The sequence below is a fragment of the Schistocerca cancellata genome, chromosome 8 (assembly GCF_023864275.1).
Source record: "Schistocerca cancellata isolate TAMUIC-IGC-003103 chromosome 8, iqSchCanc2.1, whole genome shotgun sequence".
Lineage (NCBI taxonomy): Eukaryota > Metazoa > Arthropoda > Insecta > Orthoptera > Acrididae > Schistocerca > Schistocerca cancellata.
In genome coordinates this window covers 421,482,297-421,509,485 of record NC_064633.1, presented here as the reverse complement: position 1 = coordinate 421,509,485, position 27,189 = coordinate 421,482,297, and the positions used below count along the sequence as shown (strand labels likewise).

Sequence of the window (27,189 nt, the reverse complement as noted above, 5' to 3'; positions counted from 1 at the left end):
GTGTGTGTGTGTGTGTGTGTGTGTGTGGTAGAAAGATGCTTAGAAGCAAAGAAATTAAGGGACAGATGAAAGGGTGAAGAGGGTTGGAGCATGAGCGGTTGTATTGCAGTCCAGAGGTGAAAAGAAAAAGGGGATGTGGGAGGGGATTGGAAGCAGTGAGAACAAGATGGCCTGGACGGTGGGCATCGTTAGTATTCCAGTCCCGGACGGCTGTGGGGTATAAAAGCGGTGGACGCGACTCGTCCGGCACACAGCAGCCATGAGGTTCCAGCAAGCAGTACTGCTCACCGTAGCTGTCAGCATCGCGGCCGCCTGTCTCATCACCAACTGTCCCCGTGGGGGCAAGAGGGCCGGTCTGCAACACGTAAGGCGTCCGTGTTCTCACTCGCTGCGCTGTCTACTGTTTCCACCGTAAAACTTCCCGCTATTTACACAGTTAAAAAATTTATCAACTCTCTCCAAATTGTCTTCAAGTTATATTTATTGTTAAGTTATCTCCATTTGTTCGGGTTTGGTGAGTGTGTCCTCTTCAGCAGTATGGGAAGGCCTTGTAAGGGTGACCAATATCAATAGCCTTTAGTTTCAGGTCCAAGAGTACTTCTCCAGTATAGGTACGCTATCTTGGAGCTCTGGCAGGTCTCAGAAACGACTGCTGCTTTTACCTATGTCGAACTTCGTGGCTCTGACTCAGCAACAATGGGGAACTGCGTAGAATGGGGAGACTTGAATTGGAGAGATACCATAATACACCACTGACATTAGCGGTAGGGTGTCGCTAGTTGCAGTCTGGAATGCAAAGAAAAAAAAAAACCATCGGGTTGGTGTATTGCAGTCCACGAGTGACTATTTCAGAACTTACAATAATTACGTCATTGCAGTGCCTGTGTTGTTCAGAAGTAGAATAAAATGTTCCTGATGGAACAGGCACTGTAACGACTGCAGCCGTTATGAAATACATGAAATGTATTCGCAGTTGCGAATATGGGCAACCATCAGCTGTATAATGACGGCAATGAAAAATTGTGCCGGTTGGGACTCGAATTCGGATTTCTCGCTTATGGGGAGCGACTGTCTTACCATTAGGCACCCCGTTAACGACTCACGGCTAGACTCAGGGTTGACAACATGGGGAAGTTTGGGTTTATCTATAAATCGTGCTCGGATACCCTAATGGTAAGATAAACTCCCATCCAGGTTCGAGTCCCAATATGGCACAAATTTTCACTGGCATCATTCCTTTGTACTACTGATGGTCGTTCATAATCGCAGCAGCGAAATCATATCATGTTGTAATAATTTGTCGAAATCGGTAGTGTGCAAAAGTGATAGTGTCTCGTGTGTGCGATTACAGCATGTTGAGTAAAAGCACAAATATTTTCCGGTTTGAAATGTTCAAATGTATGTGAATTCCTAAGTGACCAAACTGCTGAGGTCATCGGTCCCTAGACTTACACACTACTTAAGCTAACTTAAACTAAATTATGCTAAGGACAATACACACACCAATGCCCGAGGGCGGACTCGAATCTCCGGCGGGAGGGGCCACGCAATCCCTGCATGCCACCCCAAACCGCGCGGCCACTAAGCGTGGATCCAGTTTGAAAAGTTTCTTAGAAGTTTAATGACTCCTTCTATATACGATCGTGATCTTGGACATTTATGTAATATTAACTTAAGCGCTAAAGTGATTGCTAGTCCAGCAATGAAAGTTGGATTTACTAACAATGGTAGAATGCCTCTTAGAGGACACATAGCTTGCTCAGAAGAAATATTAATAAACCATCCATTTTAAGTGACATTAATATTTTCAAAGAGCTCGCCACTAAGAAATAAAATTCAATTTGGACATTTTGAACACAGTTTGAGTTTAGCAACTGCATAGGAATCGATAGCTTGACGAGGAATAGTTCTTTCAGAAAATTTCCGAAAGTGCAAAATGATATAACCGACAAACGTTACAATTTTACAATATCAACGTTTTTTTGGTGTAGGACAAGCAACCATTTTATTGAATGAAGAGTGTATTACAAATCTATCACAGTTGCAGCACATATATTTTGGCGAGTAATTTCGAACCGACTGATTCATCCTCGAGCCTGACCTAGTGAGATCGCACTGAAAGTGTCTAGTCTTAATGACAAACTTGAGCCTGATTCTGCCTTGTATAGTGAGCATTATCACGCTGATAACGCTGTCTCACACGTGCGCGCAGCATCTCAGTGTCCGTCACCGTGATCACTCTAAAAATGTTCACGTCCCTTATACACCCTGTCAGACCCTGCAATAACACTAAACGCGAACGACGCTAATGTGCTCTGGTGAACATTCTAATGCTCAGAGAGAATTGTAACTAATCATTTATATACCCGGTGATGGTGTGTACTGTTTCCCCTCAGATCACCGAAGTTAAGCGCTGTCGGTCTGGGCTAGCACTTGGATGGGTGACCATCCGGTCTGCCAAGCTCTGTTGGCAAGTGGGGTGCTCAGCCATGGTGAGGCAAACTGAGGAGCTACTTGGTTGAGAAGTAGCGGCTCTGGTCTCATAAACTAACATATGGCTGGAAGAGCAATGTGCTGTCCACATGCCCCTCCATATCTGCAACCAGTTACGTCTGTGGGCTGAGGATGACACGGCGCCCGGTCGGTGCTGTTACGCCTTCTTGGCCAGATCGGGTGGAGTTTAGTGTAATATGATCAGTTATATGTTCAGAGATGAGGTTTTTGTGCTGGGACGTAGATTACTGTTGCAGAATTCGGCATTAATGAAAAGTCTTTTCGTACTCGATTAGCACAAGATGAAGCTCAATGAAATATATGTTCATTTTGGGTCATAGTAGGCCAGATAATGGTGAATTTACTCGTTTTCTTCCTTTTCGACGTATTTCGGGGTTATTTATTTATTTCGATATGAGCAAATCTCTGAAACTTCGCTCTTTTTCGAGTACTACTGGCTATTCTCAATTCGAACCATCTTCAGGTAATTTATAATGCATGTTTTCTGTAGTAAGCAGAACCATCTCTGAAAGTCGAAATTCCTTGCTCCCAAGAACCTGAAGATGTCTATTACACTGGAAGACCAACTGAAGTAAAGTTGTGGAAGTCTAGTTTCTGCAACCTTAGTTCGTTTCAGCCGAACAGATCTTGAAGACCCAACGGTACCGACCGGCTGCTGTGTCATCCTCAGCCCACAGGCGCCACTGGATGCGTATGTGGAGGGGTATGTGGTCCGCACACCGATCTCCTGGCCGTACGTCATTTTACGAGACTGGAGCCGCTCCTTCTCTATGAAATAGTTCCTCAGTTTGCCTCACAAGGGCTGAGTGCATCCCGCATGCCAACAGCGCTGAGCAGACCGGATGGTCACTCATCCAAGTGCTATCCCAGTTCGAGAGCGCCTATCTTCGGTGAGTTGACTGGAACCGCAGCTAACACTGCGGCAGGGCCATTGGCTAACCTCAGTTACAGCAATTTTAATTACTTTTTCCATAATGTATATTCCGGGTACGCTGAAAAACAGTTCATTCTAAATTCCCCGAATGCATTTTAGCAAACACGGAGTTCGTTTCTCATTTGATGTTGATTTGAAAGCTACGTATCTGAAAGAAGAAGCTTTTCTTTCATACTAAACTTTCTTCGCACTACGTTGCATACCACCAGAATGTGTTTTTTGATATCCACGGAGTGATATTTCAATCAATACTTGCCTATATACTACTGAATGGCCTCATGCCCTTAGCATACATTTCTACCCACTTGTCAGCCGCTGCGTCTTTGTCCTCTTTCACAATATTTATGGAGTGAGGAAACTGCTGGTAAAATTTACTGATTAAGTTGAAACTGCTGCATAAACGCACGAAAGCTTTTCACCTCCTGGACTTGAGCTCTGCTTCTTGACTGTTATGTATTTCCCAACTCTAAATTTCTTCTCAGCCTTCTTTAAGTTTGGTTTGTTCCTTTTCCTGCTCCCACCGTTGTGATAAATGATCTGTAGCGAAGTTACCTACTGCCGGCCGCTGTGACCGAGCGTTTCTAGGCGCTTCGGTTCGGAACCGCGCGACTGCTACGGTCGCAGGTTCGAATCCTGCCTCGGGAATGGATGTGTGTGACGTCCTTAGGTTAGTTAGGTTTAAATTATTGTAAGTTCTAGGGGACTGTTGACCTTAGATTTTAAGCCCCATTGAGCCCAGAACAGTTTGAACCATTTCTGAAGTTACCTACGCAAACATATCCCGGCTAGTCAAGTTGCACTGACAGTGCAACCTGTTGTCAGCTGCAGCAGGCTGAACGGGGTCCGTGAAGCTCGGGCTTGCTGAAACCCAAGTTCACCTGCTGTGCTTCAGTACACAGGTACTCTGGAAATTTGTGGTAAGACCTTATGGGACCAAACTGCTGAGGTCATCGGTCCCTAGGCTTACACACTACTTCATCTAACTTAAACTAAATTAAGCTAAGGAGAATACACACCCATTCCCCAATGGAGAACTCGAACCTACGACAGGTGGAGCCGCGCGAACCGTGGCAAGGCGCCCCATACCGCGCGCCTACCCCGAGCGGTCCACAGATACTCTTGTGTCTTCGTCGCGACAAGTTGAGCTGCTTAAGTGGTTGCAGCGAAGATAGGGGCAGGCGGGCTGGAAGGAGGGAACTTGTACACCTCCACACTCTTGGCGGGCTGGCTGCAGCGCGGTTACAGCCTGGCCTGCTGGTGTTGCAGAGGTGCGCGCCGTGCGGCCCCGGAGGGCAGGGCGTGTGCCTGGGCCCACACATCTGCTGCGGCCCCCGCATGGGCTGCCGGCTGGCCAGCCCCGCGGACACCGCCGTCTGCCGCTCCACGGCGCCCTGCCCCCTGGACAGCCCCGAGATGCGCTGCGCCGGCGGCGTCGGCCGCTGCTCTGCGCCGGGAGTCTGCTGCTTCAAAGGTGAGCCACGTGGCCAGGCACCTCCAGCTAAGTAATTATTTATCCTTCTACATCTTAAATTAGCCGTTGAGGGACAATGAGGTTCAGCTTGTCGCTTGACTGGTGTCATGGAATTCGCTAAAATAGTGACGTATTTCCTGGTCATGAAGTGATGTCCTCTCCTTTCTAAGGTGCCATACTTCAATCAGGAAAAACGCAACTGTTACAAGATAACTTCGTTGCCAGCCTATCTGTCTTCCTGTTCGACTGTTACATGCTCTTTTTTCTCAGGAACGGATAAACATATAAGGTTCAAATTTATGTCACACACGAAGGTCTACAGTTCCTTGGCGATATAAAAAATTGACGCTGCAAATTCAATGCAATGGACAGATATCGCCATTTATGTCACATATTCTGATAATCGCAAACTCACTCATCAAAACCTATCCTCCTTCCCGTTGACCTAGAATCATGAAATTTGACAAAAAAGCAAGGTTTCACAATAAAACCAAAGCAAAAAACCAAAAACTGCAAATCTCCAATTATATTACACGGAAAACTTTTTTTGTCATTTGTTGTCTGACTCTCTGTCTGTTCGTCCGTCTGTTAAGACCCTCTGTTCTCAGGAATGAATAAACGTATCAAGTTGAAATTTATGTCACACACTAAGATCTACGGTCCCTTGGCGGTGTAAAAAATTTTGAGCTTCTAAGTCAACGCTATTAAAAGATACGGCCGTTTATGCCACATATTTTCACACTCGGGAAGTCACTCACCAGCACTTACTGTTGATCTAGAGTCATGAAACATGGCAAAAAAGCAAGGTTCCGCAGTGCCAGCCGATGGAAAAAACTAAAAACGGTAAATTTGTAGTCACGTCACACGAAATTTTTTTTCTCATTTGTTACCTGTCAGTCCGTCCGTCCCTCTGTTGAGACTCCTTTTTATTAGGAAAGTTTAGACGCATCTCGCTGATATTTATGTCATATGGTAATGCCTCCGGTCCCTAGGCGGTGACAAAAGTTGAAACACAATAAAAAGATAAGGCCATGTATGTCACATATTTTGATACTCGCAGCCTTACTCGTCAAAACATATAAAGTACTTCCCATTTACCTAGGACCATGAAATTCGGCGCGAAGTAAGATTTCAGAGTAAAAGTAAAGGAAAACACCCGAAAATCGATAATTTGTATTAATATCAAACGAAAAAAATACGTCCTTTGACGTTTGTTATTCGAAATCAGATTTGAAATTAAAACATTCAAACTCTTGGAATCCCTGGGAACGGGTAAGCTGTCTGTATACACATACGGAACCGTCAGTGCGCCAGTTCTACTTGCACCTGCCTAGTTTTTTTAGAGCAGGGACCGGTAACCTTTCAGTACCTAATACTGAATGCCTTGTGGATGTAATATTTCAGAGGTGTTTAAAAGAAATAAGTAAAAATTCAGCAACCTTTTTGCTTTGTTAGTACCGTTATTAGAAATTAGTTTAAAATCAAATACGCATACCAATTTAGTGGAATAAACCCATTGAACAATTATAAGGCATAATTTCGATTAGGAAAAAAAATAAGAATTTTTATAGCTAAGCGGGAGAGAAAATTTAATTTTACATCTTCATCTACACCCTGCAAATCACTGTGAAGTGCGTGGCCGAGAGAACGTCCCATTGTTACAGTTTTTAGGGTTTCTTCCGGTTCCCTTCGCGTATGGAGTAGGGGAAGAATGATTGTTGAAATTACTCCCTACGTGCTGTAATTAGTCTCATCTTGTTCTCGAGATTCCTAAGTGAGCGATACGCAGGGACCTGTAGCACATTCCTAGAGTTATCATTTATAGCCAGTTTTGAAACTTTGTATAAGGCCTTCTCGCGATAGTTTACGTCTACCTTCGATACTATATCAGTCCAGTTCCTTCAGAACCTCTGTGAAGCCGCTCTCAACGATCAAACAAGGCTGTTTCCATCCGTCCTGTCTTTCTCTGCATACGTTCGACATCCCCCGTTAGTCCTATTTAGTAAGGGTCCCACACGCTTGATCAATATACTCGAATGGGTCCCACAAATGATTTGTAAGCAATCTCCTATGCAAACTGATTGCATTTCGCCAGTATTGTATCGCCTCCTTTACCCACGATTGAGCCTATGTCTCATTACATTTCGTATCGCTATAAAGTGTTACCCCCAAGGATTTGTATGAGTTGACTGATTCCAACTGTGTCTCACTGATACTATTGTCATAGAATAGTACGTTTATTCGCTTTGTGAAGTGTGCAGTTTTACATTTCTGAACATTTAAACCAAGTGTCCTATGTTTGCACCACTTTGAAATCATATCAAGATGTGATTGAATATCTACGCGGCTTCTTTCAGACAGTACTTCATTACAAATAACGGCATCGTCAGCGAAAAGTCTGACGTTAGAGTCATTGTCTGCAAGGTCATTAATATTCAATATAAACAGCAAGGATCCCGACACCGTTCTTCGAAGCACTTCTGACTTTCCTTCAACATCTGCCGATGATTCACGATCCAACATAATGTGCTAAGTCTTGTCCACCAAGAAATCTTTAATCCAGTCACAAAGTTTGCTTGATACGCCCTACGATCATACTTTTGATAATAAGCATAGGTGTGGTACTGAGGCAAATGCCTTTTGGAAGTCAAGAAATACTGCATCTACCTGACTGTTTTGACCCATTGTCTTTCGGGGTGTCATGTGCGAAAAGTGCAAGTTCGGCTTTAAATAATCGATGTTTTCGGTATCCACACTGGTTAGCATGGAGGAAGTCATTCTGTTCGAAATACCTCATTGCTCTTAAGTTCATGAATATTTCCTACCATTCTACAATAAATGGATGGTAAGAATACTGGACGACAGTTTCGTGGATCACTACCGCTGCCCTTCTTGCAGGTGGTTGTGACCTGTCCTTTCTTCCAACAACTGGACACATTTTTTTGTGCAAGAAATTTTGCGTGTGTTATGGTTAAAAGGAGAGATATCTCAGCCACGAATTCAGCATGGAATCGGACCATATTCTATCAGACGCTGAAACTTAGTGCATTTTTAATGATTCCAACTGTTCCTCAACGCTATTGACACTAACATCTATTTGATATGTGATCTGAGGTTTTCCCGGCGTACAGAAATCTTGAAAATTTCTCTGGTATTCAGTTGGGTAGCGTCCTCCAAAAGGCGCGATATTTTGGCAAGCCGACTTGCTGCCATCTTCATTCGTCTTTGTAGTGGTACGAGAATCAAATTGAAAACAGAGTTAAGCATTTATGCTTTTGCTTTGCTGTCATCAATTCAGTTACTGTCTGGTCCATAAGGGTCTGGGTCTTTGGAAAAGTCTACTGTTGTAATCTCTTTGTGCTACGTTACGATTTTACGTAAAAAAAAGAAAAATCAGCGCCGGTGATCGTAATGATACACACGCAGACATTGTATACAGTACTCGTACCAATATAAATAATTGCACTTGAAAATTTAAATCATTAATGAGAAGGTGCAGGTTTTCAAAAAACATCGATTATGACTAATAAAATTAAGCTGTGGAGTCGTATATGACTTCAGTCTTCCACAGTTCTCTATAGAACTAAAACATTTGCAACTAAGTTTTCAATTCGTAACAAGGTGGTCAGCGTTGCTGATTTTCGATTTGATGTTCCAGGTTCGATTCTCGATCGGGTTCTCATCATTTAATCTCATCTTTATCGACGCGCTGAAGACCCCTTAAACAGAAAGACCTTCGTCTTCACTCGATTTACGTCAGACATGCTTGTGATATTCAGTGGCACTTGCAATTGTGAACAAACGCTTGCTCAACGCGATGCAGTCGAGATTTACAGATTAACATTTGCATCAACTTTCAAGACGCGAGCTCGAAAGTTTCACTTACTATACAAATTATCTGTTCTTACAAAATGTGAACTAATAGTATAGTAGACCTACTTTATGTTTGAAACATTCTATTGATCGGATTTTAAAGACAGTTTTCTCATGTTTTAAAGCTGACATTTGTAAGAGAGGTTCCATTTGAAAGAACGCTTATAAAATGAAATACATGCCAATTTGACGTTATTCATTCGATCACGTAATCCAGTCGTTTGGATCAGTGATTTCAGAAGGAGAAATTGTGAATATCATTTTGACAAGCCTCTTTTAAAGTCAACTTTGCACCGATAAGAGAGTTCTATTGTGATGGTACAGAATTTCAACTGGAGGTATCGACTTGACAATCATTCCTCTCGATTTCTGAGGGGTCTACAGATAAATGTGACGTGACGGAAGAGGGTATGGCACATTTATTATGCATCAATAATGTTTTATTTCTCAGAATTGATCGGTATAAGCTTTCCAGCTTTTTGGCAACAGAGTTTAGAATGAAAACTTTGTGTTCACAACGAACGAATGTTCTGAGAAGTCGTTCGCAGAGATTCACCTTATTTCGATGACCAACTTCTCCACACATGTCATACGTGGCTAAAATCTGCCGGCCATAATTAGCAGCTCAAGAAGTGGTGGAAATTTTTCCTGCTTCATCTATCTATCGCAGATGGAACTGCGATCAACCACCAAGTATTGTGAAGTTAAGTTTTTAATATGCAGTCGTATCTAAATACGAGAGCGTGCTGAAAAGTATTCCTCCGAATTTCTTATGTGAAAACCATTAATGCTTTTCAAGTAAAACAAACTTTATTAGCATTCTGTTTCTTTTCTCTTCACGTACATATATTTATCAACAGAGTCACCCTGGCGAACATTATATTTCTCACAACGAGAGACCAGTTTGTTGATACCATCAACTTTATTGACGGGGCCACAAGCTCACCTCTGCTTGCACCGCTTCATTACTAGCAAAGAGACGTCCTCCAATGTGCTCTTTAAGTTTTCGAAGCAGACGAAAATCGGATGGGGCCAAGTTGGGACTGTGGAGTATGATAGATGACAGTGAGCCTAAGACGTCGGATTGTTGCAGAAGTCTCAGCACTCGTGTTTGGTCTGATATTGTCATGCTGAAGGGGAGGTTACTCCATGTGTGGACGAATTCTTCAGTTACAAACTCGGTCACAGCACCCTGTTTGTCACACACCGAGAGTACTACGTCACACACCGCCATGTTACACATGCTACAGTTCGGAATCTTCTAGTAGCAGAACGTTGCAACTTGCGTCAGTGAAGCGGCAAAGACGACCTAGTAACATGCATGACGTGTAATACCTCAACCGACATTGCGGGCATGACAAATTATAAACCAACCGATACTGCGGACAGAATAAAAAAATTCAGGAGCATTATTTTTCAGCACAGTATTGTAATATAGAAGCGTTTCGTGATTAACGTTCAGTTTGTTACAGACGTCACGGCTGCTAATGTGCCGGTATTGTTCAACTTTACTCCTGATTCCATTAAAGTGTCTTGTGACTTCTTGAGAAGACTGAGGTCCTTCTTTGACATCAAAATTTCCAGACAGAAAACACTGTAATCAGTTTTGTGAGTGTTGTACTGGTCCTCATCATGGTCAGTAATATCACAAAGCACTTTTGGCAACTTGAACCGCATTTACCCTTTTTTTGTAAACAATTTTTAAAATGTGTCGATTTTCTCTTATATTTTCACTCGTGTTCAATCACATAATCGTTTTTAGCTTTTGGTGTGTCAGATCCGAATAATGTTTCCAGAATTATGTGATCATAAAGTCAGCTACTGCAGATTACTACATTCACATCAACGTTTCAATACCTAAAAGAGAGCAAAGGACGGAAGAGTAGTGTTTACCGTCCCATGGACGAGGAGGTCATTAGAGACAGGGTACAAGCTAGCATTAAGGAACGATTGGGAAGGAAGTCAGCCGTGCCCTTTCAAAGAAAACATCCCAGCATTTGCCTTAAGCGATTTAGGAAAATCACGTGAAACTTGAATATGGATGGCCAGACGCAGATCTGAACTGTCATCCTCGCGAATGCGAATCCAGTGTGCTAACCACTGCGCCACCTCACTCGGTCAGCTTAAAGAAAGACGTCGAAGCAATTCACAGCCATGCTGCCGGTTTTATTACCTGTAGGCAATTTATTATATTCGATCGAGAAGTGAGTTTTGAGGAAATGCTCCGTGAACTCAAATGGGAACTCCTGGGAGGTAGATTTTCTTTTCAATACCGAGAAAATTTAGGAGACAGGCATTTACGAAGGAGTGCACAACGATCCTACTGCCACGAACATACATCTCACACAAGGACTGCGAACACAAGATAAGAGGGCTCAGTATTCGTGCGGAAGCATATAGATAGTCGTTTAGCCTTTCCTCCATTTGAGAGTGGAACAGGGAAGGGAATGAGTAGCAGTGGTGTAAGGTACCGTCCATCATGCACCGTATCGTGGCTTCCGGGATATGTACGTAGGTGTAGAAAATTGGTGCTGAGGTTTACAGATTCCAATTCGTCATAGCTGGTCAATGAGACTTTATAAATTCTCCAGTAATTTAAAATTACCCTTAGTCTAAAGAAATCCACCCTGAGTGCATTGCAGTGTGTTAATTCACCACCAACCACTTCTTTAGTAGGAAAACAGTGTGTTATACGAGATAATTCACACGTTCGTTAAAAAAAACCAATAAAATTCTGCTCTATTTTTTTTCTGGTGCTATAGATTTTTTTGATGTCTTGTAATAACGATGAAATAATTGTATGTTTCAGACTCATGCCACATTGATACTTCGTGTGTCGCTGACACAACTGAACCCGCCGATCGGTATCCTGTGGACACGTTTGTTATCAGCGACGGTGACCGCGACGAGATGAGAGTATAATTTTGCAGCATGTAAAACCTGAAATCCTCATAATAAATGCAATTCTCATCAGTACTGAAACTGTCTTTCACTTATACTTGTTATGTTTGTTAACAATATTCGACTTTTATTTTATGTATCTGTTTTCTGAAACAAAACTACTGTGCCATGGAACGAGTCAAGAGTGCCCAGGGCCTGACTAAGAATTTGTAGTTCACAGAATGATTATCAGAAAATAATAGTCGAACAGACAGACGGACAACAAATTGATCTTCTGGAAAAATTGGAAATTTGTGGTAAGTTCTATGGAACCAAACTGCTGAGATCATCAGTCCCTAGGCTTACACACTACTTAACCTAACTTAAACTAAGGACAACAGACACACCTGTGCCCTAGGGAGGACTCGCCCCTCCGACGGGGGCAGCCGTGCGAACCGTGGCAATGTGCCCAGACCGCACGGCTACGCCGCGCGGCTTAAGTGATCCTCTAAGAGTTCCATTTGTACCTACTGAGGTGTTGAAACCTAAAACATGAATGCAACTCATGTACAATAGTATTTTCCAATATGAAGGAAGTAAATTCTTGGTATAGGTCAACAGTCACATTATCCTTCATGAATAATACTGCATCCTTTGTTTAAGGACTCTTCTTGCTGTCTTATTCCACATAACGTGTTTATACTTCAGCCATCTTCAGACACTATTATTGAGAACAAAAGCAACATAAAATGGGAAGTAATGTGTAATACTGTTACGAAATGCAAGAAGACATTCAGGGGTTCGACGACTGGTCTAACGACTAGCGTTAACACTGAACGAGAAATGACATTTTTTTTTTCCTCATAAGTTTTCTGTTTCATCTGATGGGCCAGGCAACCTCTCTCTCTACCACTCCAATATAGGGGTTTCGCCCCATATGACTCTCTCTAGTACAATTCTCTCATGTCCTCTTACATGTTCTATCATCCTGTCCATAAGTAAGCGAAGAGATCCATCTCAGTGATTACATATCAACAATTCCAAAGTTTTGTTGTACTCAATTCACTCCCATTGCAGTGAAACAGCTGTGAAATACGAGCTGGATCGAGTCCATACTTTGAGGGCCAATCGATCCATAGCTTTGAATAACTGAGATACACTTTTAGTAGTAATCAAGAAATGTAAATGCTCACTGGGCTTGTGTGGTGATTGCGAATTTACAAATATTGCTCAGTTTGGTATTTGTAATGCCAAGTACTCGAACAAGCCTCCGATATTTGGTTGGTTGGTTGGCTTGGGGAAGGAGACCAGACAGCGAGGTCATCGGTCTCATCGGATGAGGGAAGGACGGGGAAGGAAGTCGGCCGTGCCCTTTGAAAGGAACCATCCCGGCATTTGCCTGGAGCGATTTAGGGAAATCACGGAAAACCTAAATCAGGATGGCCGGACGCGGGATTGAATCGTCGTCCTCTGATATTTGAGACAACTTGCTGCTGCTATATCTTTAAGCGTAGATTATCCTGACGATATTGTCACTCATGAGAGCAAAATTTGCGAACCGTGTTTTCACGTTTTGCAAGAAGGACTAAAGTATAACCTCAACAAGAGCAATTTTTTTGAGCAAAAAGGAGGGCATATTTTGAATGCATTGAGCAATACAATTATGTCGGATCATATCATTTAAACTGAGAATCTAATCTATGGTACTAACCTCATGGAACGGCAAGCGTTTCCAGGCAAAGTAAATTGCTGTGAAAACTTTGTTCTCTAGGCTGCTGATATTACCCGCTCAGTCAACAATCTTCGCCACGGGAAGTGTGTTCAGTACTCTCTATCGTCTCGTCCTCTTCCCATGGTACTGACGCTATGATCTATGGTGTTGATGCAGTTCTTGCAGACAGAAAGGCTGGTGGTTCCAAGCGATCAATAGTTTTTACATCTCAGACCATCACAACCGTTATTCAGAATAATTCACACACCGAAAAAGAATTGTGCCATTAAAATGTTCTACGTATATTCATGGTATTTGATCAAAAGTATCTGTGCACTTGTTACTGAATATTTATAGGAGATGACTCAACCCTTTGCCTTTATGAGAGTTTGAACGCTACTGGGAATAACGTATCTGAATATCTTTGGAGAATGGCAACACATTATTGCTCAAGAGCCGAAACTAGAGAAAGTAAGTGTTACTGCATGTTAGGGTTTCGAGCGGAGTCCACGTTCTAACTCATCCCATAGCTGCTCCTTTGAGCTGACGTTGGGCAGGTCATTCCATCTCAGGAGTGATATTGTAGGGAAACCTTCACCTCACTTGGTACTTTCTGGCAAGCTGCATTGTCGTACTGATGCAATCACCGACTCTGAACTGTTCGTCTACTGCACGTTGACACAAAGCTATGAAATGTAGTCATATAGTTTCATATTTAGTGTTTTCTTAAGTGAAATAAGAGGACCACATCCTGACCACGATAAACATGATACCACCTCCTCGGTACTCCACTGTTGACGGAACTCGTGATTCCAAGTAATCTTATAGTGGATAGACAAACCAAACATAACACGAATCATGACCCCAAATCACTCGTTTTCAGTCATCCAGTGTCCAGTGGAGTTGCTGTTTATACTTTCTCAAGCACACTTGGCACCGACTCCAGAAATGTGTGTCTTATAAGAAGATGGTCGACCGCTGTACCCCATTACTGCTGGGAGAACTTTGGAGCTCATGAGTGATTCCTTCCCTCATTTAAAGCGATTGTTAACGACTATCATCCGCTATGAATGCTCGACGGTCAGCACATGAGGTCTGCCTAGTCTGCCTCAGGTTGCTCCTTCACATCACCTACAATCGGCTTGGGCACTCTTAGGAGGATTGAGATGTCCCTGTTGGATCTGTTACCCAGGTGACATCCGATCACTAGTCCACACCCAAATTCACTGAGCGCTCCTGCCCGACCTGTTCTGCTGGGGTACTGCTTCTCTACTAACAATACTTGCCACCCCCACTCCCATTGCCTTTTATACTGGTAGGTCTTGCTCTTGTGACGCCTAGTGATCAACTCCGCGTTACTTCTGGTTGTCCGGGTATTTTTATTAAGTCTACATGGAAATAAGTTTCAGCCTATCACCAACCACGCAGCATAGCTTAGTCCTTTCTTGAGCACCTCTGTCAAAGCATTTGATAGACTGTAGCACTGGGATTCATTCCTGGTTTCATTTTATAAGTGACACATGGTTGAACGCTGATATCGACAATCCAACGTTAGCGTCGCCTTTGTTCCTGCGGCATGCGATCGGTATCAGTTGCTGAGAAAATCCAGAGACCGCTGGGTTTCCTCGAGATAGAGACAGTGAAACCTGGCTCGCTCCTTGGAGTATTGGTCGGAACGTGATTTTAAAAGCTGTATTTAAAACTAAAAAGGTAATAATTTTTGTGGTGTGTTTACACAAGTGCTATGCAATAGTTTGAACAATACGTCATAGTGCATATTTTATGACAATTAGCGCGCGTTGTAACTTATATTCGTATATATTTGCCACGTGTTGCTGATTGGGAACTGCCTTTGAACAGAAGACTCTATTATTAGAAACGGCTGAAAAATACTGTACTGTATAATACACGCTAACGATGAACGTTTCATTGTGATATTTAAAACTAATTAAGAGATGGTCGCAATGGGAATAAATTGCTAATGATCTCGAGAAAGCGCTTGATAGACTTGTGTTGTTTGACAGTGAAAGTGATTCCGAATTATCCACGAGAATAGATCGTGAACAATACAGCCCTGTGAAAGAATTTTATTCTGAATAGGGTGTTAGTACCAGGACTATAACTGGTGTTGTAGCATCCAATCTCTGTGTGTCAATCTCTCTTACTGTATAAGATCACTTCAGCTAAGAACAGCAGAAAGGAGCAGCCCGCGCTGAAGCTTCACCCATGCGCTATAAGTTATGATCGTTAGGCAAACTTTGCTATCGCTAACCAGCCATCTACCATTCCGTTTTGAGCATATTGGGAAATAAAACAATGCAGGTGCCTTGTTACGTGCATAAATAGTGATAGACCCACGATTCGACAAAATAGAAATAATGTGGTTTCAACCGGATAACTATCTGTTGGCTACCATAATTCTACAATCATCGCTTGGACCACAGCTGAAGCTACTCACCATGGCTGATCACCAAACGTGTCCAAATGTCCAATCAGTAAAGAACATAAGAAACGCCATTCTGGGCATTTTCACACAATAGCGCTTGTTTTCAGCTGTGGATGAATATTCGCTCTTGGGCATCAACAACGATCAATAATATATGGTCACCCACCAAGCTCTGCAGCTGGAGGTTCTTAAGCTGCTGTACGTGTCTTTGGAGAATGAGCCAGACAAAGAACCTAGACCAGAAACATGTGTGCTGCCCAAACACGGCACTAGATGCCTAGCAACTAGTCACGTGTGTGGTATGTGTCATCACTAGAGCTAAATTCTCACCATGAATATCCCCAAAATGGACGTGAGAACGATATCACTGGGATTTCGTTGACAATTTTGTGAAATCCAGATGATTGATTGTGGTGGATGCATTGATCAATTTTCCCTGTATTATTAATATGCAACCTAACACCGCAGAAGCAACCTTTAACGCTTTAATAAAATCACGGCCTCAGTCACATACAGCGATCCACCGTTTACAGCTCGCAAGTTCCCACCACATCTAGATCTCCGTGATTAGTCTGTACGAATGTATTTTTATGTCTTATCCATTGAAACTATTAACTACATATTAACTAATGATAATTATGAAATATTTCGTCGAAATTACGTTACAGACCGTACAAACATGATACAGAGAAATCAATACACCAGAAAATTCGCAGGTTTATGCACTGTAACTGTTCGTGGCATACTTTTCACATGGTTTTCAAGTCTTCGCAACTTTCGTTTTTGATTGTGTTACGATGATTCAAAAATGGGTCTCGGCCCGAAATTATTCATCGAGTGAATAAAAAAATTAAAATTTTCAACTCCTGAGTAGTTTTTCGTTATACAGAGAAGGTTTAAAAGTTAATGTGCAGTTCTATATATCCCCCATGGCTGTATGTAATCTAGAGGTGGCATGAGTGTCCTCTAAAGTTACGTAATATTCCTTATCGATGAGTATTCACAATTTGTTGTTTCATATATATCTCTAGTTTTATGTATGTATTGTCATGTTGTAGATGTAGGTTTGCTACGTAAACTTTGTTAATATTTTTTTAAATATTATTTCGATACTTCAATGAGAGGTTGCAAAATAAGTGCAGTAGTTTTCTCTGTAATCTAGTATATTATGCATATGAGTACTTAGCATTAAATTTGAACAGTGACCATTATTGGAATGTCTGTCTTGAATTCAGTAGTGTGTTATGTCACAGAAACTATTTAAGGACGAGTGATAGGATATGTCGTCAGAAGGCCTTTGTCGATGTCTGTCTTTCGGAGCCTTTTGTCAGAGGTCAGCACTGGTGAGTCTGATGAGCAGACTTTGTGGCTGAGCAGTGAAATAAAACAAACTTTTTGTTTTACATTCCTGTTCTGAAAGTTCCGTAATTCGAATGGTATCTAATAAGTGAATTCGCGTAATACATTAAATATCATAAAATTTGTTATTCCATTTGGTTACTAGTAGGTCACGATTGTCCAATGTATGTTGGCAACATTTTGCATTTATAAATGACGCTATAATTAAGAAAATTTAGATTAGCATTGTTATCTTTCAGTATTTTATATATTACGATGTATATTCTATGTAAAAGTCTTTTTTATTGTATACACCAGTTTCAGCATAAAATAAGCAAGGTTTTATGGATAGTTAATCATAAAAATGTTAATCTTTGAATTGTTAATTTAATAAATTTGCACTGTAGTTTGGTTGACTTGATTGTTAAAAAAACGTATAAATAGGAGTAGCATTAGGCTCTAGAATGGACAGTTGGAGACAGTTTTGAGACCAACCACTGTCGCACTTCTAAGCAATCATGTAATTATGTAATGCAGTCTTTCGACTCTGTAGCCTGTTATGTGGAGTGAGCTCCCACTAAGAAGAAACGGTGCAGCTTGTCATAAATAAACCTGGTACCTGGATTATTTCGTGGAATTCACGGAACTTGATACAGTTAGCAGAAGAAATGGACCGAGGCAACGACTATTTCAGCAGCAGCAGTAGCAGCAGCACGAAGCAGATTACTCCGAGTTACACCGAACTAAGATACGTATAAGAAATAAACTGAAGTATGTAAGTGTCACTGCAGAACTAATTACTAAAGTGTATACTGTTCTAGCAGTAAACATTTGCATTTATATAAAAGTAATTCTTTGAGTGATGGAGGCCAATGTGATCATTAAGAAACACCCCCATGATCACACGATTCTTGATGTCTATGGAACACAGGAATAATAACAAATTATTGAGGTTTTTTGTTTAAATCAAATAATCGCTTTTCGCCGCAGCAAAATTTCACTGTCTCCCCAAATAGCAATAGTTTGGTTACAGCAGCTGCGAGCCATAGACTTTAGCACTTCAATGGATATTAATGGTTTGTTGCAGTTGATATTTGTATTCTTTTGTTGAGGACTTGTACTTTTCAACAGTGGTTATTCAGGAGAACGAACTTCAATTCTTGTCACAACTGATAGCGACAAACTTTGCATTCTAACTCTGAATATATTCTGTTAATTATCGTGAATTACTGTACAGTTTAAAGAACTTTGCTCGCTAGTGTTTCTCTGCTTAATGCTCTGCTCAATCGTCATAATTAAATATTGCTTGTTTTTATTTTGAATCTGCAGTTCATGTGAGCCACAATTCACATATCCGTGAATAGCATGTTGTAAACATTTATTTGGTTTAAACTATAACTATCTGGCTTCAACAGCATCATTAATCTTACGGGACTTATCCAGTCATTTTGTTATTTACTTACATTTTTCTTTACTAAAAATTGTTTAGGAATTATTTCTATGTTACACGATCTGGTTTTAAAACGACGGTGCACCACCAGCCCCTCAGATATCACAACGAGTCAAGCCAACAAATTAGGTAGCGAGTTATTCACACCGATAGCAGCATGTAAAACAGCTGCAGGTGCATTCGTAAGGGGATGTCCTACGTGGTTTACTTTGGTTCCTGGCGCCCAGCACACGAAGAGACAAGCAGTCAGTCTTCAGTGATGCAGTGCAGTTAACGGCTAGTGTGCACCACAAGGTTATGGACAACATCCCTGTCAAGATGGTTTGTAATAACATGTGTTCGTATTACTTGAAGCTAACTAGTTCCTTTCTTTCAAGTAATTATGCATAGTCATGATGTTAAATAAAAAATTATTATTGACGGTATAAATGCAATTTTGTCATATGATGACATGTTGGAGGCCGTGGCTGTTTTTGAAGACAAATGTTGATGGTGTATGACAGCAACCAGCCACAAATTTACTTTGAGTTCCTTTATTCAAAGGAAACTGTTACCGGTTTCGAATCGTTGCGATTCATCATCAGACGGTTTACCATCAACACCATCAACACCATCAACATTTGACAGTATAAATGTTTGATCAGCAGTATTAATGTGACGTAAAAGAAGAGACAGAGAAAATGCCTTGAGCCTATAGGAAAGTGATTGTTTGGTTTCTTAAGTTTTGCTCATCTACTGAGATAATCGCTTTGCCATAATTCGTGGTTAATTTGAGTTGTAGGAAACTGTGTTTGCTTGCTTCTTTTTTTCATTAAAGTCAAGAAATTAAATTTCATGAAAATCCCTGTTAATGATTTTAGATGAATATACAGAAACAACTCTCAGCTTTTGTCACTCGGGACTATCGATCATGTTCTTTGCAAATAGTATTTTTTTTTCAGGTGAAAAAAATCAAAAGATAAGGTTATACCATTCCTGCTCCTACTACTGAAGACACGCACTGTGGTTTATTGTCTGTTTCGAAGTCATTGCAGCAACGACTAAGACAAGAAGTGCAGTGTATGTCAAAAGTGGTTAGCAAAAAGACCCATTTAAGCAGCTACTAAACTCTTCCAAATAATACGATTTGCCTTAATAATAGTCCAAACAATTTTAGATCATGATTAGACGTTTTACAAATCTAAAATTACTAAAAGGTTTGTCATAGATGACATATTTCAATGTCTAGCTTAACGTAAATGTAACTAGCTCACTCAAGTGTAAAAGCATGGCACTTCACTGAAGGGCTAAACTTCGTTCCAAGTTAAATAATTTGTTTCGTGGAAGCTCTGACTTCTCTTACTCTTTACTTCCTGTATCCGTGAGGGTCAATAAAATGTTTTCGCATTCGGAGGAGAAAGTTAGTGATTGAAACGTCTAAAAAGATCTTCCTGCAACGAGAAATGCCTTTGTTTTATCGATTCCCACACCAATTCGTTTACCATAATCTGTGACACTTTCCCTATTTATCGATAGTGCGAAGCGAGTTGCCCTTATTTGAACCTTTTCGTTGTCGTCCGATGGTTCTGTCTGATAGGGAGCTCATAGTACACAGTAGTACTCCAGAAGACGAGGAACAAGGGTTGTGTAAGCAGTGCCTTTAGTAGATTTGTGTCAGTTCCTAAGTGATCTACCAAATAAAGCCGTCTTTGGTTCACACATTTTCTATATGATGGCTCGATTTTGTTTGTAATAGTGATCACAAGGTACTTATTGAATCTACAACTTCTAAATGTGTGTTATTCATCACCTAAGCAAAATCTAACGCTTATTATTCTTGTGGAGAATCCCACAGCTTCTTTTATTTCCAGTTAAATGCCACTTTATTGTAACACACTGATACATTGTCTAAATCATTTCGCTATTCCTCTGTACCTTGTCAGGAATCTGCAAGAGAGTAAACAACAGACTCATCTGCAAACAATGTAAATAGGTTTCCTAAATAGGTTACACAAATTAAGAACAACAGAGGGCCTAGGGCACTTCCTTGCGGAACCTCAGTTACCACTTCGGTCTTATCACATGACTTGCTGTCAATTGCTACGAACTGTGAACTTTCTGAGAAGAAATTAAGAATTCGGTCTCTCAGATTTTTTTTTTTGATTAGAGATTACTTGTGAGGGATGGTGACAGAAGCCTTCTGAAAATCTAGAAATATGGATCAACATGAAACCCCTGTCGACTGAATTAGCGTGAATAAAAAGTCAGTAGTATGAAAAAAATATTCTAAATCCGTGCTTAATACTTTGACAATAGATCATTTTCTTCGCGGTATGTCGTAATTTTAGAGCATAATATATCTCCCAGAATCATACTACAAATCGATGTCGTGCCTCGTCACTTACTTTACAATAGTGAGGCGGGACGAGTGATCTTGGCTTTCAAACAGCAAATGTTCAATACGAACAGGCGAGGTGTCGACAGAGTCAACTTTAAAGCCGTTTCTAATTCTTTACTGTCCTACATTGTTGAGTGGAAGAAATCAAGTCAAAGTACTTCTTCACATGCATCAACTCTGGATGGCGCTGCAATTCTGCATCGGGTACTGAAACCTGCCCACTCTGTCTCTGTTATCAGTTTTCGCTCTCGGTCTCTAAAATGCCTTCGGGAGGGCTGCCCATAGTTAACATCCATGAGACGGAGTTGCCACTCATGTGGTATGTCGAGAGTACCAACGGATGTGCTGTCCCCACAGTGCCTCATACCCTGACATTGGCCACTCACTGCCCACTCCCTCTTCCTCAAGTTGCTCTTTCGCCAGGGGGCAACATAGGCTGGAACATGGTTTTTGTTAGCCACGAACAATGTAGTAATTGACATATCTTCTGGGCCCCTCCTTTACTGTGTACTGTAAATACTAGCAGCGTCAGCAGTTGCTTGTGCCTACCACGAATGTCAACCTGTTTAAGGAACAATTTAAAGGCATATCTTTCTAGAGACTTAGATTCGAATGTTTTGTTTTCACCATTGACTAGTTTTTGTATATTGACTGTTTTTGTATATTACAACTGACTTTAACAGATGTCAGACTACCGCCGATAGATCATACACATAAATCTTGCAAGAAACCACAGAGAAGTAGCTAAGAAGCAATAGAGATGGTGTTCTGTGTGTTCTGTGGGAAGAGTAACATAACATGAATTAGAAGCAAACACAGTTGATAAGAAGACTAACAGGGTGAGCAACAGTGCCATAACATATTGCAGTGGAAACAACTTTTTCGACGTTGTAAAAGACTCATAAGAGCAGTTGAATAGAATGGACTGTATGTCGAGAAGAGGTTATAAGATTAAGATCAACAAAATTAAAACAAAGGTAATGGAGAGTTGCTGAATTAAAACAGGAATTGCTGATGTAATTAGATTAGGAGACGTGATGCTAAAAGACCTCGATGACATTGTTAGCTCCCACCATGTTGGTAAAGTCTGATTACATGAAAGAAAGGCTACAAAAGGTTTCCTTGTTTCAAGTGCCTTCTTATAACATGAGAGCTTTGACTCATAAATTCTTATTAAACACTGTATGATTATATTTGCGAGGTACCCACTGCTGCTTCAGTTTAACACTATGTGCAATGGATTTATTATCAGGACCTTTGCGTAAATGCCCAAGCTTGAAGGCTATGACAATTCAGCCTGGCCCAATGATTGACATTCAAATATTTAGTAAAATTATTAAATAAAATTTCTTTTTCAACAGATAATAAAACAAAATAATGAAGGAAAATTCCAGGCAGATTAAAACTGTGTGCCGGACCGAGACTCGAATTCGGGACCTTTGCCTTTCGCGGGCAAGTGCTCAATAAAGCTGTGAGGACGGGGCGTGAGTCGTGCCTGGGTAGCTCAGTTGGTAGAGCACTTGCCCGCGAAAGGCAAAGGTCCCGATTTCGAGTCTCAGTCCGGCACACAGTTTTACTCTGCGAGGAAGTTTCATATCAGCGCACACTCCGCTGCAGAGTGGAAATCTCATTATGAAAATAATGAAAGGTTTGTCTATTCTTATAGAAAGAATGTTCCGACTCACAAATTGGTTTATTCGTTGAGCATTTCAGATATTTATAAGAACAAAGAAATTCACTTCTTTAAAGAAATATTAATGCGGCTGATCTTTACACAGCATGAAATTTGCATCAGATTCCCCAATGTAATTTAAACGCATCTGACTTTCTTATTAACAATGTAAAATTTAAAGCATCTGACTTGTATCTTTATTTATCGTTAACGCATCTGACTTTTTAGTAAAACTAAGGTCCCGTACAGGATGGTATCTCTTAATAACACAGGTGCCCACTTTTGAATCGGAAGAAAAGAATATTCCACAACTGTATCCTTTAATCAACATGAACACACAATTACTGCACCAACATATGCAGAGGAGAAAGGCAAGGATCGAGTCGTTAGCAGTTCCGATTGTCACGAAGCAGTAACTATCTCTACTCAAAATTATTCCACCGAAAACCAAAATTATTATATATAGCTTCCGCGCCTATTTGATGATTCACTTTGATAGCCACTACTGTACTGCTGCCTACTCCCGACACAAATTCACCCTTTGAAATATGAAAACCCTTCCAAAATTACACACACAAAATACACACACTCAGGATGAACTACTTACTTTGTTGCAACAAAAATTCGTGGCTACGTTGTCAGTTTACTAATCTCTTTCCCCGCTTTGCAATTTTAATTATTCAGAAAATCTCTCCACGTGACTCTACATTCCAATAAGCATGAATAAGCAAGCATTATCTTCTCTTGGTTTGCTAAATTTCGACAAACGCTTTCACACGTGATACCACGTGTCCTTAACAAAGGATTCACGTTACTAAAATCTTTCAAGATTGCAGATAAGAAAGAAAACTGAAAATTTATAACAGTACTTAATTTCACACGCATATTTCCGGTAATAGCACACTTCCTACTTACGTGCTATAGGTCCATAGCACTCGTGCATCCACTAGTTATAAAATTGTTGATCAGCCCCACATGGTGAGTGCCAGGTGCAATACTAAATAAATTGCCCCACACACTTAAATATTTAATTTTACCTAATTAACTTGCTTGCTCAAACAAATTAGATTAAATTATTCACCGTAAAATTGTTATAAAACCCCAAAGTTGCAAATTACTATCACAAAGGGAATCAACAATTTTACGTCATTCTTCACAATAAAGGATGACAGCCAAAACCAGTTGCAGGATAAAATTTATTAAAATTCTTGACCAAGGTTTCGGTACATATAAATATACCTTCATCAGAAGTAAAACTACCTGAACAGAGAGACACATTCATTAGAAAAGCCATATCAATGAAAGTGAGAACCAGATAGCTTAAGTAACAGTGAAATTACTACAGTAATGTAGGCACAAAATCATTAGTACTTACTAAAATTACATCATGTAATGGAGAATAATAAAAACAATTATGCCAAAGGCGTCGTCAGTAATTAAAACCTCATCTCCATTTGTACAACATGTGTAATGAGCACAGGGTCAAAGCGAACAGTATTAGCAGCATTACTTCACTTATGAACTATTGAGACATGAGTGTGACAGCACTAGGGCAGATGGTTTCGCCGAGAGATGGCACTTGCATGTGCCAGACTCGCGCATATTAAAATTAATAAATACATACAAGAGCGCATCAAAAAATTTATTAAAGGTTGTGTTAATTCAAACTCTGTCTTAATAAGTAAAACATATCAGGCCAATTAAAGACATTTATGTAAAATAGAAATATAGAACCAATTTATCTGTATCCTAGTGTCAAACGGATAAAACATGCGCTTAGAACATCTGACGAGAGAGGGCACTAGTGTAATGCGCGAGAGTCTCACGTAACGTAGGCAGCGAAATACATACTAGCGAAACAACCAAAAAAATGTTATAATAAAAAACGAAAACATCTGTCGTTATTAATAAAACATAGTAGTCATTTAACCATACATACACATTGAAATTCATAACAAATAAACATTAGGAGATAACAGGGATAAAAAGTATGAGAGTAATAACTTTATTTCTATTCCATTTTTAGGGAACGTTTCATATAAGATAAGAAGACTGTTACAGAAACAGTACGGTTATAGAGTTGCCTTTTCCGTAAATAATAGCCTGAAACGTAGAGTAATTCATAATATTGGAACACGAGAAGAACTCAGCACTAAGTCCGGGGTATACAAAATTACGTGTAACGACTGCCCAAACTATTACATAGGGCAGACAGGTAGACCCATTAAAGTTAGGTATAAAGAACACTTGTTAGGTAAAAACGGGGAAAACGTATATAATTCCACCTTTGCTGAACATCTATGGCTCTTACGGCACACGCCAAGTGAACTGGACGACGTAGAGCTGCTTCATGAAGCTAATAAAGGTTACAAACTAGACTTGCTCGAAGAATTAGAGATTTTCAAGCATCTGTCTCTAAAAGACGGTTTTGTTCTTAATGAACAGGTGCAGCTTCGAAACAAAAATTTTTTAGACAGTTTCAAACCCCTCATTGCCTTAATGTAACATAGTCTGGCTGACTAGTAGTTATTGTTTTGCTTGTTAATGCCGGTGAAATGCACTTTTCCTGTCTTGTTGGGATTCTACGTATTGTGATGTTTATTTGTTATGAATTTCAATGTGTATGTATGGTTAAATGACTACTATGTTTTATTAATAACGACAGATGTTTTCGTTTTTTATTATAACATTTTTTTGGTTGTTTCGCTAGTATGTATTTCGCTGCCTACGTTACGTGAGACTCTCGCGCATTACACTAGTGCCCTCTCTCGTCAGATGTTCTAAGCGCATGTTTTATCCGTTTGACACTAGGATACAGATAAATTGGTTCTATATTTCTATTTTACATAAATGTCTTTAATTGGCCTGATATGTTTTACTTATTAAGACAGAGTTTGAATTAACACAACCTTTAATAAATTTTTTGATGCGCTCTTGTATGTATTTATTAATTTTAATATGCGCGAGTCTGGCACATGCAAGTGCCATCTCTCGGCGAAACCATCTGCCCTAGTGCTGTCACACTCATGTCTCAATAGTTCATAAGTGAAGTAATGCTGCTAATACTGTTCGCTTTGACCCTGTGCTTATTACACATGTTGTACAAATGGAGATGAGGTTTTAATTACTGACGACGCCTTTGGCATAATTGTTTTTATTATTCTCCATTACATGATGTAATTTTAGTAAGTACTAATGATTTTGTGCCTACATTACTGTAGTAATTTCACTGTTACTTAAGCTATCTGGTTCTCACTTTCATTGATCCATTAACTACGTTCGTCTGATCGGTTCCTTTCTCTCCCGCCGTCCTTCCCATGTCACCATCCATAACACTGATTCCTACACCTTTTTCCCCTCCGCCGGTGTGCCCCAAGGCTCCGTCCTCTCCCCCCTTCTGTACTTGTTGTACACGGCGGACATGCCGCCGCCGTCACCCCCCGTCCACCTTCTCCAGTTTGCCGATGACACCGCCTTCCTTGCCCTTGCCCCCACCCTGCGACGCTCCCAACACCTTCTCCAATCCCATCTTGACCGGTTCACCGCTTGGTGCAACCAGTGGTTGCTCAAGGTCAATCCTTCCAAAACCCAGGCGATCATTGTAGGCAAAACCACTCCCTCCTTCCGCCTCCTTGATTTCTATCTCACCGTTTATGGCCGTCCCATCGCTCTCACCCCCACCCTTAAGTACCTTGGCGTCACCCTCGACCGTCGCCTCTCCTGGACTCCCCATCTCCAGACAATCCAAGCCAAGGCACGTTCCCGACTCCGTCTCCTCAAGCTCCTTTCCGGCCGAACGTGGGGTCTGGACCCCTCCACCATCCTCCACACCTATAAGTCCCTCATCCGCCCTATCCTCTGTTACGCCCATCCCGCCTGGATCTCCGCCCCCCCTTCCTTTTATAAATCCCTCCAAATCCTTGAACGCCATGCTCTCCGCCTTGCCTATCGCATCCGTCTCCCTTCCCCCACGCGGATCCTGTATGACCTTATCCCCTTCCCCCACCTCCTCCTCTTCCTCGAAAGGATACGAATCCTATACACCTCCCGTAAACTCGATCCTCCTCACCCGCTCGTCTCCCCGATCCTCTCCCACCCCCGCCCGCTGCCGCGCCTGTACTCCCATGTCCCACCTGGTCTCCATCTCTCCACCCTCCATACCCTCTCCCAAGGTGGCTTCCGCCAGCTCCCCCTCCCTGATGATGTCCTCCTCCCCTGCATCTACCCCTCCTATCAACTTTGATCCTTCCCCCCCCCCTCCTGTGTCCTTCCTTTCGGCACCCTCCCTCCCCCCCTTTCCCTTCCCTTCTCTTTCCTTTCCCCCTCCCTCCTACCCTCTCCTCCGGGCTTCCCCTCCCCATTCCTCCCTCCCCCTCTCTCCTTTGCCCATGGCATCTCTGCTCTCCCCTCTCCCATCTCCCCTTCCTCCTCCTCCACCCCCCTCTTGGCAGGTCCCCGGACTCGTACACGCTCAGTGAACATTCGCGCGCCGGAGACCATCGCCACCAGTGTTCAGTGTGTGT

General features: G+C 41.4%; 1 protein-coding gene across 1 annotated transcript; it reads left to right on the top strand.

The window, feature by feature from the left end:
- The first annotated feature begins 266 nt into the window (after positions 1 to 266).
- LOC126095608 (vasotocin-neurophysin VT-like) lies at positions 267 to 11,714 on the top strand. The gene is made up of 3 exons (XM_049910377.1): positions 267 to 364; positions 4,715 to 4,919; positions 11,602 to 11,714. The coding sequence occupies exons 2-3, from the start codon at positions 4,784 to 4,786 to the stop codon at positions 11,712 to 11,714; spliced, it is 249 nt and encodes an 82-aa protein (XP_049766334.1). The 5' UTR covers positions 267 to 364; positions 4,715 to 4,783.
- The last annotated feature ends 15,475 nt before the right edge of the window (positions 11,715 to 27,189 follow it).